Genomic DNA, 13,694 nt, shown 5'->3' with positions numbered 1-13,694 from the left:
AGGCAGACCTAAATAGCTTTGGTTTGGGTTTTTTTTGGTTTTGTTTTGGTTTATGTTTTGGTTTTTTGGCGTTTTGGTTGGTTTTTTTGTTTGTTTGTTTTTTGTTAGGGGGTGCCTAACTGTGGGGACTGTGATGTTTTAGAATCATAGAATTGCCCAGGTTGGAAGGGACCTTTCAGATCATTGAGTCCAACCATCAACCCAAAGCTGCCAAAGCCACCACTACCCCACGTTCCTCAGCACCACGTCTGCCCGGCTTTTAAATCCCTCCAGGGATGATGATTCCACCACTGCCCTGGGCAGCCTGTTCCAATGCTTGATAACCCTTTCAGTGAAGAAATTTTTCCTAATCTCTGTCCTAAACCTCCCCTGGTGCAACTTGAGGCCGTTTCCTCTCGTCCTATTGCCTATATATATGATGGACAAAATGAGCTATCAGAATTTTTTCCTCAAGATATACGCGTATAACTTTGAATTTTGGAAATTAAAAGTACATTTATGAGCAGCAGCTCACATGTGCTAAGAGGGACTGGAGAAGGAAGTGGTCAGAGGCGCGACTGGCCAGAGGCTGAGCAGCCACAACTGCTTTTGGAGCACGCTCTCACAGAGACATCCCAGAGCTAACTGAAAGCTCTTTACCTCTTTTCTTTCTTTCAGGTTGGTTAACATGACGATAACGGCCGACTTCTGCTCCCATATCATCCTCCAGAAATCATTGACTGTTTCTTGCTTGGGTCCTGCAGACAGCACATACTTTTGCTCAAGACGGGTGATGGAGACCAGCATGAAAACCCCCAGCCCCTGCACACTGGGTGCTCACCCAGATCTGTGTTTACTACAGACTGCTCAGGTTTCAAATATACCACATATTTCTTAAAAAAAAATAATCATATTTTCATTTATACAATCATATGCACTCAAATCTACATTTCTAGAAGATCATAGAATCATAGAATGGTTAGAGTTGGAAGGGACCTTAAAGATCATCTCATTCCAACCCCCCTGCCCCAGGCAGGGACACCTCCCACCAGCCCAGGTTGCTCCAAGCCCCGGCCAACCTGGCCTTGAACCCCTCCAGGGATGGGGCAGCCACAGCTGCTCTGGGCAACCTGGGCCAGGGGCTCACCCCCCTCACAGCAAACAATTTCTGCCTCACATCTCATCTCAATCTCCCCTCTGTCAGCTTGAAATCGTTCCCCCCCATCCTATCATTACGCTCCCTGATCCAGAGTCCCTCCCCATCTCTCCTGCAGGCCCCCTTCAGGTACTGGAAGGCTGCTATCCAGTCTCCTCGGATACCTCCTCTCTTGAAGTATTATTAATGCTCTTTTAAGCCGGCTACGGCAGGAGCATCGTTTGGGATTTCTACTTTGCAGCTCTCCCCCGTGCCAAGGACGACAATGAACCACTCTGGGGAAGCAGCTCACCATTCTGGGCAGGACAGGGGTATTTTTTTAAGGGCAGGGGCAGCTATCTCGTCGTGTTTGGGATCACGGTGACAAAGTTCACAAAATTTGCAACTAAATACAGCATAAGAATTCATGTGAACGTGCTAATTTCTGTATCAGGGCTGCTTAGACAGACTGTACTATCAAGGGACACCATTTTCCAACCTCCCAGCAAACAGATGAAAAAAGAAGAGGTGCAAAGCAGGGGTGGAGGGAGGAAGGCACATCTCTGCTCAGAGCACTATCTGCAGGTCTAAAGGCCGTGAGTTACCTCACGCTCGCTTTAATTTCATCTAAACCATAGCCTCTAAATCCCACCTCGCATTTGGCCACGTTCCGCAGCTGAAAATAACCTTTAAAACACATCTATAATTAAATACATACGGCCATCGGATGTACAGAATAGAGAAATGAGAATAAATTACCTTGTGCTGCAATGAATTTATTCTTTTCTTTATAACCCTACGGAAACAAATATCATAGCAGTTAAAAGATGAAAAGCCAATGTACACTAGCAAGAAAATACTTATTTAATTCACAGTCAAAGTTTGCAGCTTGGCCAACAGTGGACAACTGTCAACTTACATCTATATATGAGGCGTTAATGTAGTCTGAAGGTGCGACTCCATCGATTTGTGTCAAAATCACTCTGGAATGATCATCTGGAAGAAAAATAAAACACATTACAAACACACTTGCATGTTAATCAATCTGCAATATGTTAGAATCACAGAATCATAGAATGGTTTGGGTTGGAAGGGACCTTAAAGGCCACCCAGTGGCACCCCCTGCCCTGGGCAGGGACACCTCCCACCAGCCCAGGTTGCTCCAAGCCCCGTCCAACCTGGCCTTGAACCCCTCCAGGGATGGGGCAGCCACAGCTGCTCTGGGCAACCTGGGCCAGGGACTCACCGCCCTCACAGCAAAGAATTTCTTCCTAATATCCATCTCAGTCTCCCCTCTTGCAGTTTGAAATCGTTCCCCCCCATCCTATCATTACACTCCCTGCTCCAGAGTCCCTCCCCGGCCTTCCTGGAGCCCCTTTAGGGACTGGAAGGTTGCTATAAGGTCTCCCCGGAGCCTTCTCTTCTCCAGGCTGAGAAGTTACTTCCTCACAAGCCAGGCTAAGCACACGCTTCCCAAAGCAGCGCTCTCCTGCATTGCTCCAATTTCTTCGCAAACCTCTAACTTTGCTCCCACACCTGGAGGTCACCGGGACTGCAGCTCTGCCATACTGGAAGACCAAACTTCACCATATTTGATTGCCCAAAACTAACCTGAGACACTAAAATATCCACTTGACACAAGTGTAATTTGGTAGAACCCCGGGAGAGCTAAGGCTTTGTAGCGCAGCACCTGATAACGCTACACAAAAACCAAAGAGGAGATGATCAATACTAGCCACGTGCCACAGAACAGACACGTTTTGCACGTACAACGTATGAAGAACGTCTGTGATCAGTGAAATTATATTACTTGAGTATTTGCAGCAAACGAACACCATTACCAGCATGCTCAGAGTTAATTATGTGATTTAAAAGAAAAGGTAATGTCTTACACGGCAGGATGTTAGGATATCTATTTTTCTCCCTGTTTTCTTCCTTATTGGCCATTTCAAATGTTCCCTGCACATATCCAGGTGTTAATGACTGAAAAAAAAAAAAAAGGAAAGAAAAAGATACAAAAGTCAATGTGTTTGGAAACAGCTAACTCTTCACTGCACGGGGCTCAGGAAAAATCTGCATTTATACATGTTGCCTTGCATCCAACAGAATTATACATACTTTATTTTTTTTCCCGGAAGAACTTTCATCACTCTATAACAGGAAACCACGTCCTGGCAGATTTCATTACAGAAAACGAGTTCAGCAGTTTTGGGGAAAAGAAAAAAAAAAAAGAAAAAAAAAAAAAGAAAAAAAAAAGGGTATTTTTTCCACCAGAGATCACAGTTATTTAGAAAATTGTTAAACTTCGAGCTGCTGCTGTAAGCTGCCATCTGCCACGGTGATTCACAGCGCCGTGACCCAGCCGCGCGGATGCGCCGCTCGCGCCAGCCCGGCTCCGACAGCTACTTTTAGCAATAACAGTTGGTTCAATAACATAAATAGAGTCTGATTGTTAATAAGCTCCCGGCTAAGAACATTAAATATCAAACATCTTGCCCAGATCCACAGGTGAGGGCCCAGTGCTGGCAGAAAAGGAGGAAGGAAAAAGGAATAAATCCCAATTCTTTTACGCTGAAAGTCGCTGTATGAGGACAAGTCAAATTCTGCAAGTAATCAGCAAGATCTAAGACTGCAGATAAATATATTCAAGCTTAAAAAAAACTCTTGCAGAGCAATCAAATGAAAGGAAGAAATGGAGAGGAAGAGGGTGACGATGAAAACAAGGAGGTGCTTGATGCGGAACCCCTCCACCACCATGGCAGAAGCTGCTGAGATACCACCACCACCAAGCTTGGGCTGTGGCGGAGAGATGGGGGCAAGGGGAGAGTTGGGAAAGGCAACATCCACCAAGGGACATGGCAAGAGGCTCCTGCCCTGAGCTTTTAGCTGCGCCCTCACTGTAAATGGGGTAAACGAGAACTGAGTCTCATTCACTTTCTTGTACTGAACTCCTAAAAAAACCCCAGTGTCAGAAGGTTGGATCCCACCGAGGTAAAATGCCAGCAGTAAAATCCCCCCAACCACCTTTTCCCACCCTTCTCCTATCTCCCACAGCCCAGTCTGAGTCATGTACGGGATGGGAAAAAACCAGTAACCGACCGTACGGCTTAAAGCAACTACCCCCGCTTGCCTGGCAGAGAGCAGGGCTTGGAGTTTCCCCTTAAAAGCAGCAATCCGTGTTGTCAGGGTGACATAGGATAAAAGGGGGGGTGCGGGGAGGACTTCTCCACCACAGAGGAAATGGCAACGTGCATTTGTGGGTTTGCTTTTTGTTGTTTCGCTTAAACGTGTGAATGTAAGTAAAAGAAAGGAGAGAGGAGGTTAAAAAAAAAAAAGAGTTGAAGAAGAAAGCTGCTTTTAGCAAACTGCTTAATTCCTTATTTGAATGAAGGCCATGTTTTTGCTAATTAAAATACATTTACAATTTAGAAAACACAGAAACTTAATTTACGTTTTGCATAAAAAGAAATAATTAACACTTCAAACATGGTTTCTTCAAACTTCAAAAGTCAGGCAACGTATTCCCAATAAACACACACACGAGTTCCGCGTCTTCCTGTGAAAAATGCATGAAAAGTAATTATCTCTGGCAAAAAAAAATCCTCTGCTCCTCACTCCCGCAAGGCCCTGACATCTCCGCTAGAAACCTCCTACTGTCCCGCTGCCCTGCTTGAAGCGGGTTTTGGACCCCGCTGCAAGGACACAGCCCGTTTCGCTGCTCCCACCCATCCTCAGAGGGGAGGATGTGATTCATCGAGGATGCGCTTCATCACGTCCTTCCCAGCACCCCGTGAATCACGAGGAGCCCATGAGTCTCGGTGGCGCTGGGTCATCTGCTGCCACCGCAGCCTTATCTGCTCCCACCTGGCAGGGATCCGAACAGCTCTGACGGTTCCAACAGGCTCGACCTACCCCAGCACCGGCTCCTTTTTATCACCGAATGAATGGCAGGGACATCTTACTCAAGTCAAAATCAAAATTTCAAAAAGCAAAAGTCAAAATTAAAATTAAATTTTAAAAAAGTCAAAATTTCAAAAGCGAATGCTTAACAGGAAGGTTTTCAAACTTGACTCTGAAAATCGAGGCAATAAGGTAGCCATCACAAACTTCGAGCATCAAGCTCACCTTGTGTTACAGATGATAAATAGAGGTAAGACTTATCTGGAGGGACCATACAGAAAGGAATATTTTATTTTTTAATTTACTTTCTTTTTTTCCTGTGAAGAAAGAACACATCCTTTTTAGTGCTCTGTGCTCACTAAGAAATCGAATAATAAAAAAAATAACGAGGCAACTGAGAATAGAAGCAGCCTCTGCTATTTTGGCTACTGTACAAGTGCAACAAGTGCAAGCTACTACTTAAGGGTAATTTAGGCTCTAAGCATAAAACCAGAAGTATTGAAGAACACCATTAGGCACATAAATCTACGAGAACTGCGCTCAAAAATCCTTTCTATCTGCTACATGTCTTTGTCTATCAGCACTTGCTTTATTTTTCTTTTCACCAGAAAAATCAATTGGGACCTGACTTCTTCTTACCCTCCGGGGCAGGGGGCTGGAACTTGATCTTTATGGTCCCTTCCAACCCAAACCATTCTATGATTCTTTATCTGGTGCATGTGCCTGGCCACCGCTGGCTCATGGGACTCACCATTTTCAGCCTAAATCTGTTTCAAATTCGCGATGGAGACCCTATATCTGCGTTCCCGGAGATGCCTGATCCCTGACGTGTCAGACCAGGCCATGTGAAGCAAGCACCGCAGCGGGCAGAGACGCCCATCCGCTGAGCATCCCCAGCCCCCGGCTGCAGTGGAGCCCCACCGCAGCTCAGCAGCTCCCGTCCAGAGAATCAGAGAATGGTTTGGGTTGGAAGGGACCTTAAGGGGGGGAAGTGACCGTCCCCCTGTACTTGGCACTGGGGAGGCCCCACCTCAAGTGCTGTGTCCAGCTTTGGGCCCCTCACCACAAGACAGACCCCGAGGGGCCGGAGCGTGTCCAGAGAAGGGCAACGGAGCTGGCGAGGGGTCTGGAGCACAAGTCCTGTGAGGAGCGGCTGAGGGAGCTGGGGGTGTTCAGCCTGGAGAAAAGGGGGCTGAGGGGAGACCTTCTCGCTCCCTACAGCTCCCTGAAAGGAGGGGGCAGCCAGGGGGGGTCGGGCTTTTCTCCCAAGGAACAGGCCATGGGACAAGAGGAAACGGCCTCCAGTTGTGCCAGGGGAGGTTTAGGATGGATATTAGGAAAAATTTCTTCACCAAAAGGGTTGTTAAGCATTGGAAGAGGCTGCCCAGGGCAGTGGTGGAGGCACCATCCCTGGAGGGATTTAAAAGCCGGGCAGACGTGGTGGTGAGGGACATGGGGTAGTGATGGCTTTTGTCAGAGTTGGGTTGATGGTTGGACTCGGTGATCTGAAAGGTCCCTTCCAACCTGGGCAATTCTATGATTCCATAAAGACCACCTAGTTCCAACACCCCTTGTCCTGGGCAAAGACACCTCCCACTAGACCATGTTGCTTAAATCCAACAGCTTTGGACCCATCCAAAAACCTGCAGGATTTAGCAGCTATGGCTTCGAGGGGCGAATACAAGTGGCGGGAGGATGGAGCTGAGGACGCTCTGAAGGTGAGGTTGTCACATAGATGCCTTGGTGCCAAAGGGTCCCGAGTTCTCCACCCCTTTCCCTCCAGCGCTGCAATAACAGGCTGCTGTTTGTCAGCTTTCCTGGTTTATCCTACAATATCCATCACCCCGATTTTCAGCTGTCTTTCACCCTCTCCTCCCCTCTCAGGCTTGAGCAAACAGTTCCTGTATGCACACAAGCAGCCACAGGAGATAAGAGTAAGGAAATAAACCCACATCAAGCGCCACACAGACTTTCTATACCATCACCCCCCACCACTGCTCAGACTGCTCACTTTTGGGGGCCGGACCCCAGTTTTCAGACTTTTGTGCAGACAGAAAATCACACGCTCACAGCACGGTGCAGAAAATGATCCCAGCAACACAGGTTTTGAGAATAAAAATAGATGGCTTCTTTCGCTCCTAACCGCGGAACGAATTAATCAGGAGAGTCAAAATTCACGAGCGCGCATCTCGTCAAATTAGTTTTCACATTCGTTTTGTCGACTTCGATAAATATCTCCACAATGCTCCCTCTCTGATAAGGCAAAGAAATTATGTGTTTTAAATATATCATCAAACAAATTGCAGATATATATGTGCTACCAATTAAGAAGGTAACTTAACAGACTGTCTAATCAATGCGTGCATCGGCTTTGACAACTCCGTCTTTGACATTTAAGCTACTGCTCCGTGCAACTTGCTTCTGCTGTTAAGGGAAGTGAAAAGAAATAATAAAAGTATGGAAAAGGCCCCGAATGCAGACATGTGAGAGCAGACTCAGCGCACCGGGTTCCTCCGTAGAAACCGGCTCTGCAGCACCTCACCGCAGGCTCCGGTTAAGACTCATCTACACGACCGACCACACGTGACTAAAGCTCGGCTTACGGGTAGGAAATAAAATCTCCTTTCTGACCAAGGCAACGCTTTAAAGAAAAACCCTTAAAGTTGAGACACTTCATAGAAACGTATGGGCTAGGGCACAGGGTGCTGCAAAAAGGGAAGGGGTGGGATGATAGCAAAGCGCAAAAGGTCAAATTACCAAAAACCCCCCAAAAAACTCAAACCTCACTAGGGCAATATGAAAGGCCACACTGTGTCTCCTCCTCTAAGTACTTCCCATAGAGGTGAGACACTCAGACTCCCAAAAAAACCCTCCTCCACCACCACCACCAAGAAAATCAATGCTAAAGAGGTTCTTATTCAACTTTCCTCTCCTTCAGCTTTCAGGCAAACACTAAAGACCTCCTTTAAGTGTTAGCACGTGTCAAACAGTTTATATACTATCAATTTGGCATCACCATATCATAAAGCAGTTAATGTTCCAGATTTTGTCCAGATAAAGGGTTACCACGCGTGACAGAGCGCATAGGAACAGCACCAGCACGTTCGCCCCGCAAGTGCTGAGATATCAGCATCACGCACCGAACATTTTTAAAACATTTTTAAAGAATTGGTAGTATTTGCAGGCGTTCTGATTTGCCCCCCGCTTTTTGCCATGCAGCCATCCACTCCACGTGGGAGAACTTACATTAAACTCCTCCCGGAAGAGCTTCCCTTCGTCCGCCGATCGCATCCGTATCTCCTCTTCCAGGTTTTCTACTGGAATAGGGAAATACTTCTTTGGGCCCGAGGGAGACCTACTGAGCAGCATCACCCGTTGCTGTTCTGTCAGTACAAGGAGAGTACGTGTTACAGGCATGTCCAGAGCAACAAGCTACTTCCAGCTACAAATTAATTGTTATGCTGGAAGATGCCAAAACATACTTCTCACACGAGACTTCAATCAGTGATAAAGCTGATTTAAATAAAATAAAATAAAAAAACCCCAAACAACAAAACCACAGGCCAAGTAGTTGCTTTGGGAACATAATAAATTCAAGTAGAACCACTATTAGTAAAACTCATGATTTCTGTATTTACACCGGATAAAGATGTGACCAAGTTTTATTTAGAAAAGGAGGTTCCTTCTGCTGAGGAAGAGCATACCGCAGGGCAGGGATCGCAGGGACGGCTTTTAGCACCCATCACCAAAGAGATGCTGCTGGATTATGTCTCTTGTGAAGGGGAAATAAAGATTATAATGCTAAAAAAAATAAATCTTTAACTGGGCAGACAACAGAACCTCTGCACCAAGATGAGCTGCTGCTCTCCATTGCCCCGATCACCCCAGCCCCAGCACGCAATGGTTTGGTACGGGGACTGCTGCGGGCACTCCTTGCCACCTAGACCTTGGCTGGCACCATGGAAATAAAGCCCCAGGACACCTTCACCATTGCCTTCACGGCCCTTCAAGCATACAACTGGCCACTCGGGAACTGAGCATCCCCACGGGCTGCCTGGCAGGACGGCAGGAAGCAATGGAGGGATTAAACCCGCTGCTCGGTGAAGACAAGTTTTATTTGCAACCGAAGACAACCAGAAAGGCAGACCACTTCCCTACCCGCCGATAATGACGGGGCGATTTCCACCTGCAAATGCAAACTCTCTGGTGGCTGCATTAACCATTCATCGCCCAAGGGCACTACCCAGCACCGGGCCCCCGCGGGGACCTCCAAACCACGCTCCCCGGGGCTCCTACACTCGAGCCCCGACCGAACAGGAAGGTGACGGGTATATTTAGAGGTTTGACTTTCTCTATGACTGCCACCGCGTTTGCTAACTCACTCTTCAGTTCCTACGTAGCCATGTGGAACCAGCACAAAGAGGCAATTCATTTTATCATTTAAGTTTTTCTCTTTGTTATGGCTAAAATAGTTCATAAGCAAGAAATGAAGGGCCCCTCCACGTTTGCCAGCTTTCAGCTGAGCCCGACAGAGCAACCCACCCAACAGAAATAAACCCAGCGCATGGAAAAACCAGCAGAAAACATTTTCAGCTCCTGAGAGTGTTTTATTTTAGCACCGCTGGCTTACAACACTGCCCTGTCTCATCCCCTCGCTGGTTTCGCTTTACATTCAGGAACCAGCCCATAATTTCACAAGGAGTTAAGGACCTTTTCTTTCACCCTTTAGGAAGAAATATGGCAATTCTTTCTCTAAATACAAAGATTGCAGTGCCACAAACCTCCCTCTCAGCTGGCATTCCTAACAAAACATATATAAAGAGCAGGAGAAACATTTGCCGTATCACAACTTACAGTGAAAAATTATTTAAAAGCAACAACTGAAAGTTAAGATTATATATACACACATTTAAATATGGACCTCTTTTTTTAAAAAAAAACCCTATTTTCCCTTCAATACCAATCCTATAATTTATGTTATAAATAAAAAGCAAACATAACTGAATAACTTAATTCTTAATTAGCAAACAAACATGTGCCTACAGAAACAAAACTCACGCTGAGAAGGAAAGCAAATCTCTCCATACCTTGTTCTTCTAAGATCCCATTTGGCATCTTTTTGTCCCCGGAGTTCACAACAGCTTTCCTGTGTCTTCTGAACCTGGAATACACACACCACGTTACCCCCAGGAACTATGCTGAAAGGTAACAGGCATTTTCCCACACCAGCCCCTACCAACCATGTAATTCTGGAGAAACTCTTTCTGTTCATCTTCACGGCGAGAGCCACCACCGCCGCGGCACCCTCCTCTGACACCGCGATGGAGGCTCCTGCCTCACCGTAAGTACGCCTTTCATTTCCTTGTTAGATCATATCGAAACAAGACTGAGCTAGTTCTGCATGCAAGAGCTCCCCACGCACCTACCTGAAAAAATAGCCAGCCAACAGGATGAAAATGATGAAGACCAGGAGCAGAATCAGCATCGAAGTCAGCAGGTCCTTGTGTAAATTGTTCTCCTCTGTAGAGTCTGTGGATTGGACACAGCCAACGTGAAACGTTAGAGACGCCGATTGCCCAGTCTGGTACAGAAACCGTGCCTGGGGTATCAAAAATCTGGGCTTCTACGCGATAATCTGCTTGTACTTACAAAAAGCAAATCACAAATTATTTAATTACATGCAAAGCTGAAATCGAAACTTCGATTTTTCTTTTCCATTTTTCTTTTCCCCCCCTTCAAAAGCACCTGCAAATTATCTGCTGCTGAGAACATCAAGGGTGTTTTTTGGCATGACTGGCAAAGCAAAGAATTTACTTGCAGTTAGAGTAAGTTTAATGGGTACAAGGTGCTAAGTCTGAAGCCCATTCGGAAGGTTTGCTGCAGTACCCTTTGCGCATCAGCTGTTTCTCAGCCGGACAGAAACCACCCAAGAATGCCACCCTTCGTGGAGATTTTATTGACTCCAGAGATACAACATGTGTTTTAAACACAGCTCATTTACCAGCCCGAAACACCGCTGCTGGCTGTACGTGGCTGTAAAGCACACGCTGAGCATGACGGAGGCAGGAGGGGACAGTGCGAACTGCAGCATCTTCTATGGCTTATATTATATATATATATATATATTATATTATATATAAATATAAGAACAAGTAGGAAAGATGAGACTTTTAACAAATACTCCGAATGGAGATTAAAAAAATATATCTATTATATCTAGTATAAATTGTGAGTCTCATCCTTCTGTTAATAGTGGGTTTATGTATGTGACTCTCTACATTTCAGTTCCACTATGCTTCCGTAACCTTATAATTCTACTGAACAATTCAATGTATAACAGACAAAAATCATTAAAAACCCAACACGTTTTGTTTAAGAAAGCAAAACTCTCAGCCTCCGCCTTCAGCAAGCAAAATACAGCCCTGCTACCTGTTTCTCTTTCCAACCAGACGAATAAATCCAGGTCGGTTTGACAGCAGTGGTAGAGACCTCGGGAAGTGGGAAGGATGAGGCCTTCACACCTGGGATTTACTGCCCATGCCACAGGATACCAGAAGAGGCCGATCTTTCAATTCCAGCCAAAGGAGCCACCCAAGGCAGGAGCCCACCCTTATGGCATCTACTGGGATGGTCCCCTGGGAGCCTGGACCCCCCAGTTCCTCCATCGTTACACCAGCCTTCCTCCACCTCCTTCGTTTGCACTTTCTGTAAGTTTTAGAATAATAGGATGTGTTGGGCTGGAAGGGACCTCTAAAGGCCATCTAGTCCAACCCCCCTGCAGTCAGCAGGGACATCTGTAACTAGATCAGGTTGCTCAGAGCCTCATCCAGCCTGGCCCTGAATGTCTCCAGGGATGGGGCCTCCACCCCCTCTCTGGGCAACCTGGGCCAGTGTCTTACCACCCTCAGTGGAAAGAACTTCTTACTAATGTCTAATCTAAACCTGCCCTGCTCTAGTTTAAACCATTGTCCCTCGTCCTGTCACTACATGCCCTTGCAAACAGCCCCTCCCCAGCTTTCTTGTAGACCCCCTTCAGGTACCGGAAGGCTTCTACCAATGTACACTCTTACAGAGTTAAGGCAATTTTTGTTGCTGGTGGCGTGGTGGGTTTTTTTTTCTTCTTTTTTTTTTTAAACTACATTTACACCCTTTTAACAAGTTCTTCATCATTCCTACAGCGGTCTTTGAGAACTGCAGTAGTAATTCTCTTGCTTTCACAATTTCCCTCAACTCTTTCTTTTTTGCTTACTTGCAGCAAAGACTCGTTGAAGAGATCTTGCCACAAGCCTCGACGTAAAATATCATGAAAGCACAAGATTACAGTAAGTATCTAGGAGTACATAACACCTGCAATTGTATAGAAAAGAGCTCATATGGATAAACTGGCTGTCCAGAATTGATCGCTGCAAAACCATTTGAGTGTTGGTTTGTATCTTATGAGCAGCTGGATGCTCAAACAGGGTGTAAGGGCATGGAAAAAACATCCTTTAGAGGCATAGGTGCACCTGGGGAATATGAGGAAAGAGGGTATCTCAAGTCAATACAATAGTACAAAGAAAGGGAAGGCAATAAAATATATGAAGCTTGACATTTAAGTGGTATATAAAGATAAAAGTGACAGGCATGATAAAATTGTCATCAGAAACCATCACTTGACAGGGTTTCAGAAAGTCACTATTGGAAGGAGTGTCTGGATGAACGTGCATCACCAGAAACAGCTGTGTGGTATTTAGAAATACTGCACTCTGTATAGAAACTAAGCTATCACAAGAAAAAAAGCAAACAAAAATATCTATTTTTGCCCCTCACAGGCAGAAAGGAGCCACTTTAGCCCACTTTTGAAGTTTTGAAGCTTCAGACCGAATATCTTGAAATCCTCCAGGATTTAGAGGTTTTGTGTTAGTTCTCATCATTGGCTCCATGTCAAGACCCATGACACAAGGGGAAAAAAACAACAAGTTTGAGTCACAAGGGAATTAAAATTTCCCTCAGTTCATTACACAATACAAAATCCCCCATCTCCTCCTTTCAGGAGAACTGCTGTTTTCGGGGTGTCTTTGGAAAACTGATTCCTGGAAAACCACAGAAAGCCTCAACCCAACCCAGGAGAGGAGAAGTTCAACCTCCTACCAGACTACTGTCTACAGTTCCTTAGTTAAGGAGAAGCACCCCTGCAGTGACTGATGCAATTCTCTGCACCAAGATCTCACCTTTCCTCCTACCATTTCACAAGGAAATTAGGTCAAAAACCACAAAAAGTCCCATTTTCCTTGTATACGGGCATGTCTGTTTTCAAAGCCTTGCAGTGGCACATCAACGGCATCGCCTCTGCAGAGCCTGTGTGTAAGGCACGGTGTGGTTTTAAAAACTTTCATTTATCACCTGTATTTTCTTAGTACCTACATTGATAATTTTACTAATGTAGCCTAAAAATTGTAAGCAGAAGTTACAACCGGGCTGAGGCCACTGTGGACTCAGAGGCTGAAAGATCTTTGGCCAACACAACTGCCTACACATGAAGAGGCATTTTAAGGGGAGAGTGAAAGACAGACCTGAAATATTTTTTTAATCAGTGCTGCTTCAAAAATTGACAGCTGAAACATAGGAGTAAATGCACGCAGAAGAGGCAGATGTCCTCTAAAGCACATCCCTACCGCAGCCACTGCCAGGGAAAATTTTC

At 45.7% G+C, this 13,694-nt stretch overlaps 1 protein-coding gene across 6 annotated transcripts in view; it reads right to left on the bottom strand.

Moving 5' to 3' along the window:
• Positions 1–13,694, bottom strand: part of PTPRE (protein tyrosine phosphatase receptor type E) — a 109,976-nt gene that overhangs the window by 20,459 nt on the left and 75,823 nt on the right. For 5 of the 6 annotated variants that reach the window (XM_074591204.1, XM_074591206.1, XM_074591205.1 and 2 more), the window contains 7 exons: positions 10,441–10,543; positions 10,102–10,175; positions 8,261–8,397; positions 3,007–3,097; positions 2,034–2,110; positions 1,874–1,910; positions 640–737 (listed from right to left, as the gene is read on the bottom strand). In XM_074591204.1, the coding sequence (XP_074447305.1) occupies positions 640–737; positions 1,874–1,910; positions 2,034–2,110; positions 3,007–3,097; positions 8,261–8,397; positions 10,102–10,175; positions 10,441–10,543 (617 nt within the window). Of the gene's footprint in view, positions 1–639; positions 738–1,873; positions 1,911–2,033; positions 2,111–3,006; positions 3,098–8,260; positions 8,398–10,101; positions 10,176–10,254; positions 10,371–10,440; positions 10,544–13,694 lie in introns of those variants that run through there. The other variant, XM_074591210.1, reaches the window with a different exon arrangement.

Source organism: Larus michahellis, chromosome 6 (genome assembly GCF_964199755.1).
Source record: "Larus michahellis chromosome 6, bLarMic1.1, whole genome shotgun sequence".
NCBI classification, from domain to species: Eukaryota; Metazoa; Chordata; class Aves; order Charadriiformes; family Laridae; genus Larus; species Larus michahellis.
Note: the sequence above shows the minus strand (reverse complement) of the source record. Positions and strands in the feature narration are given on the sequence as shown.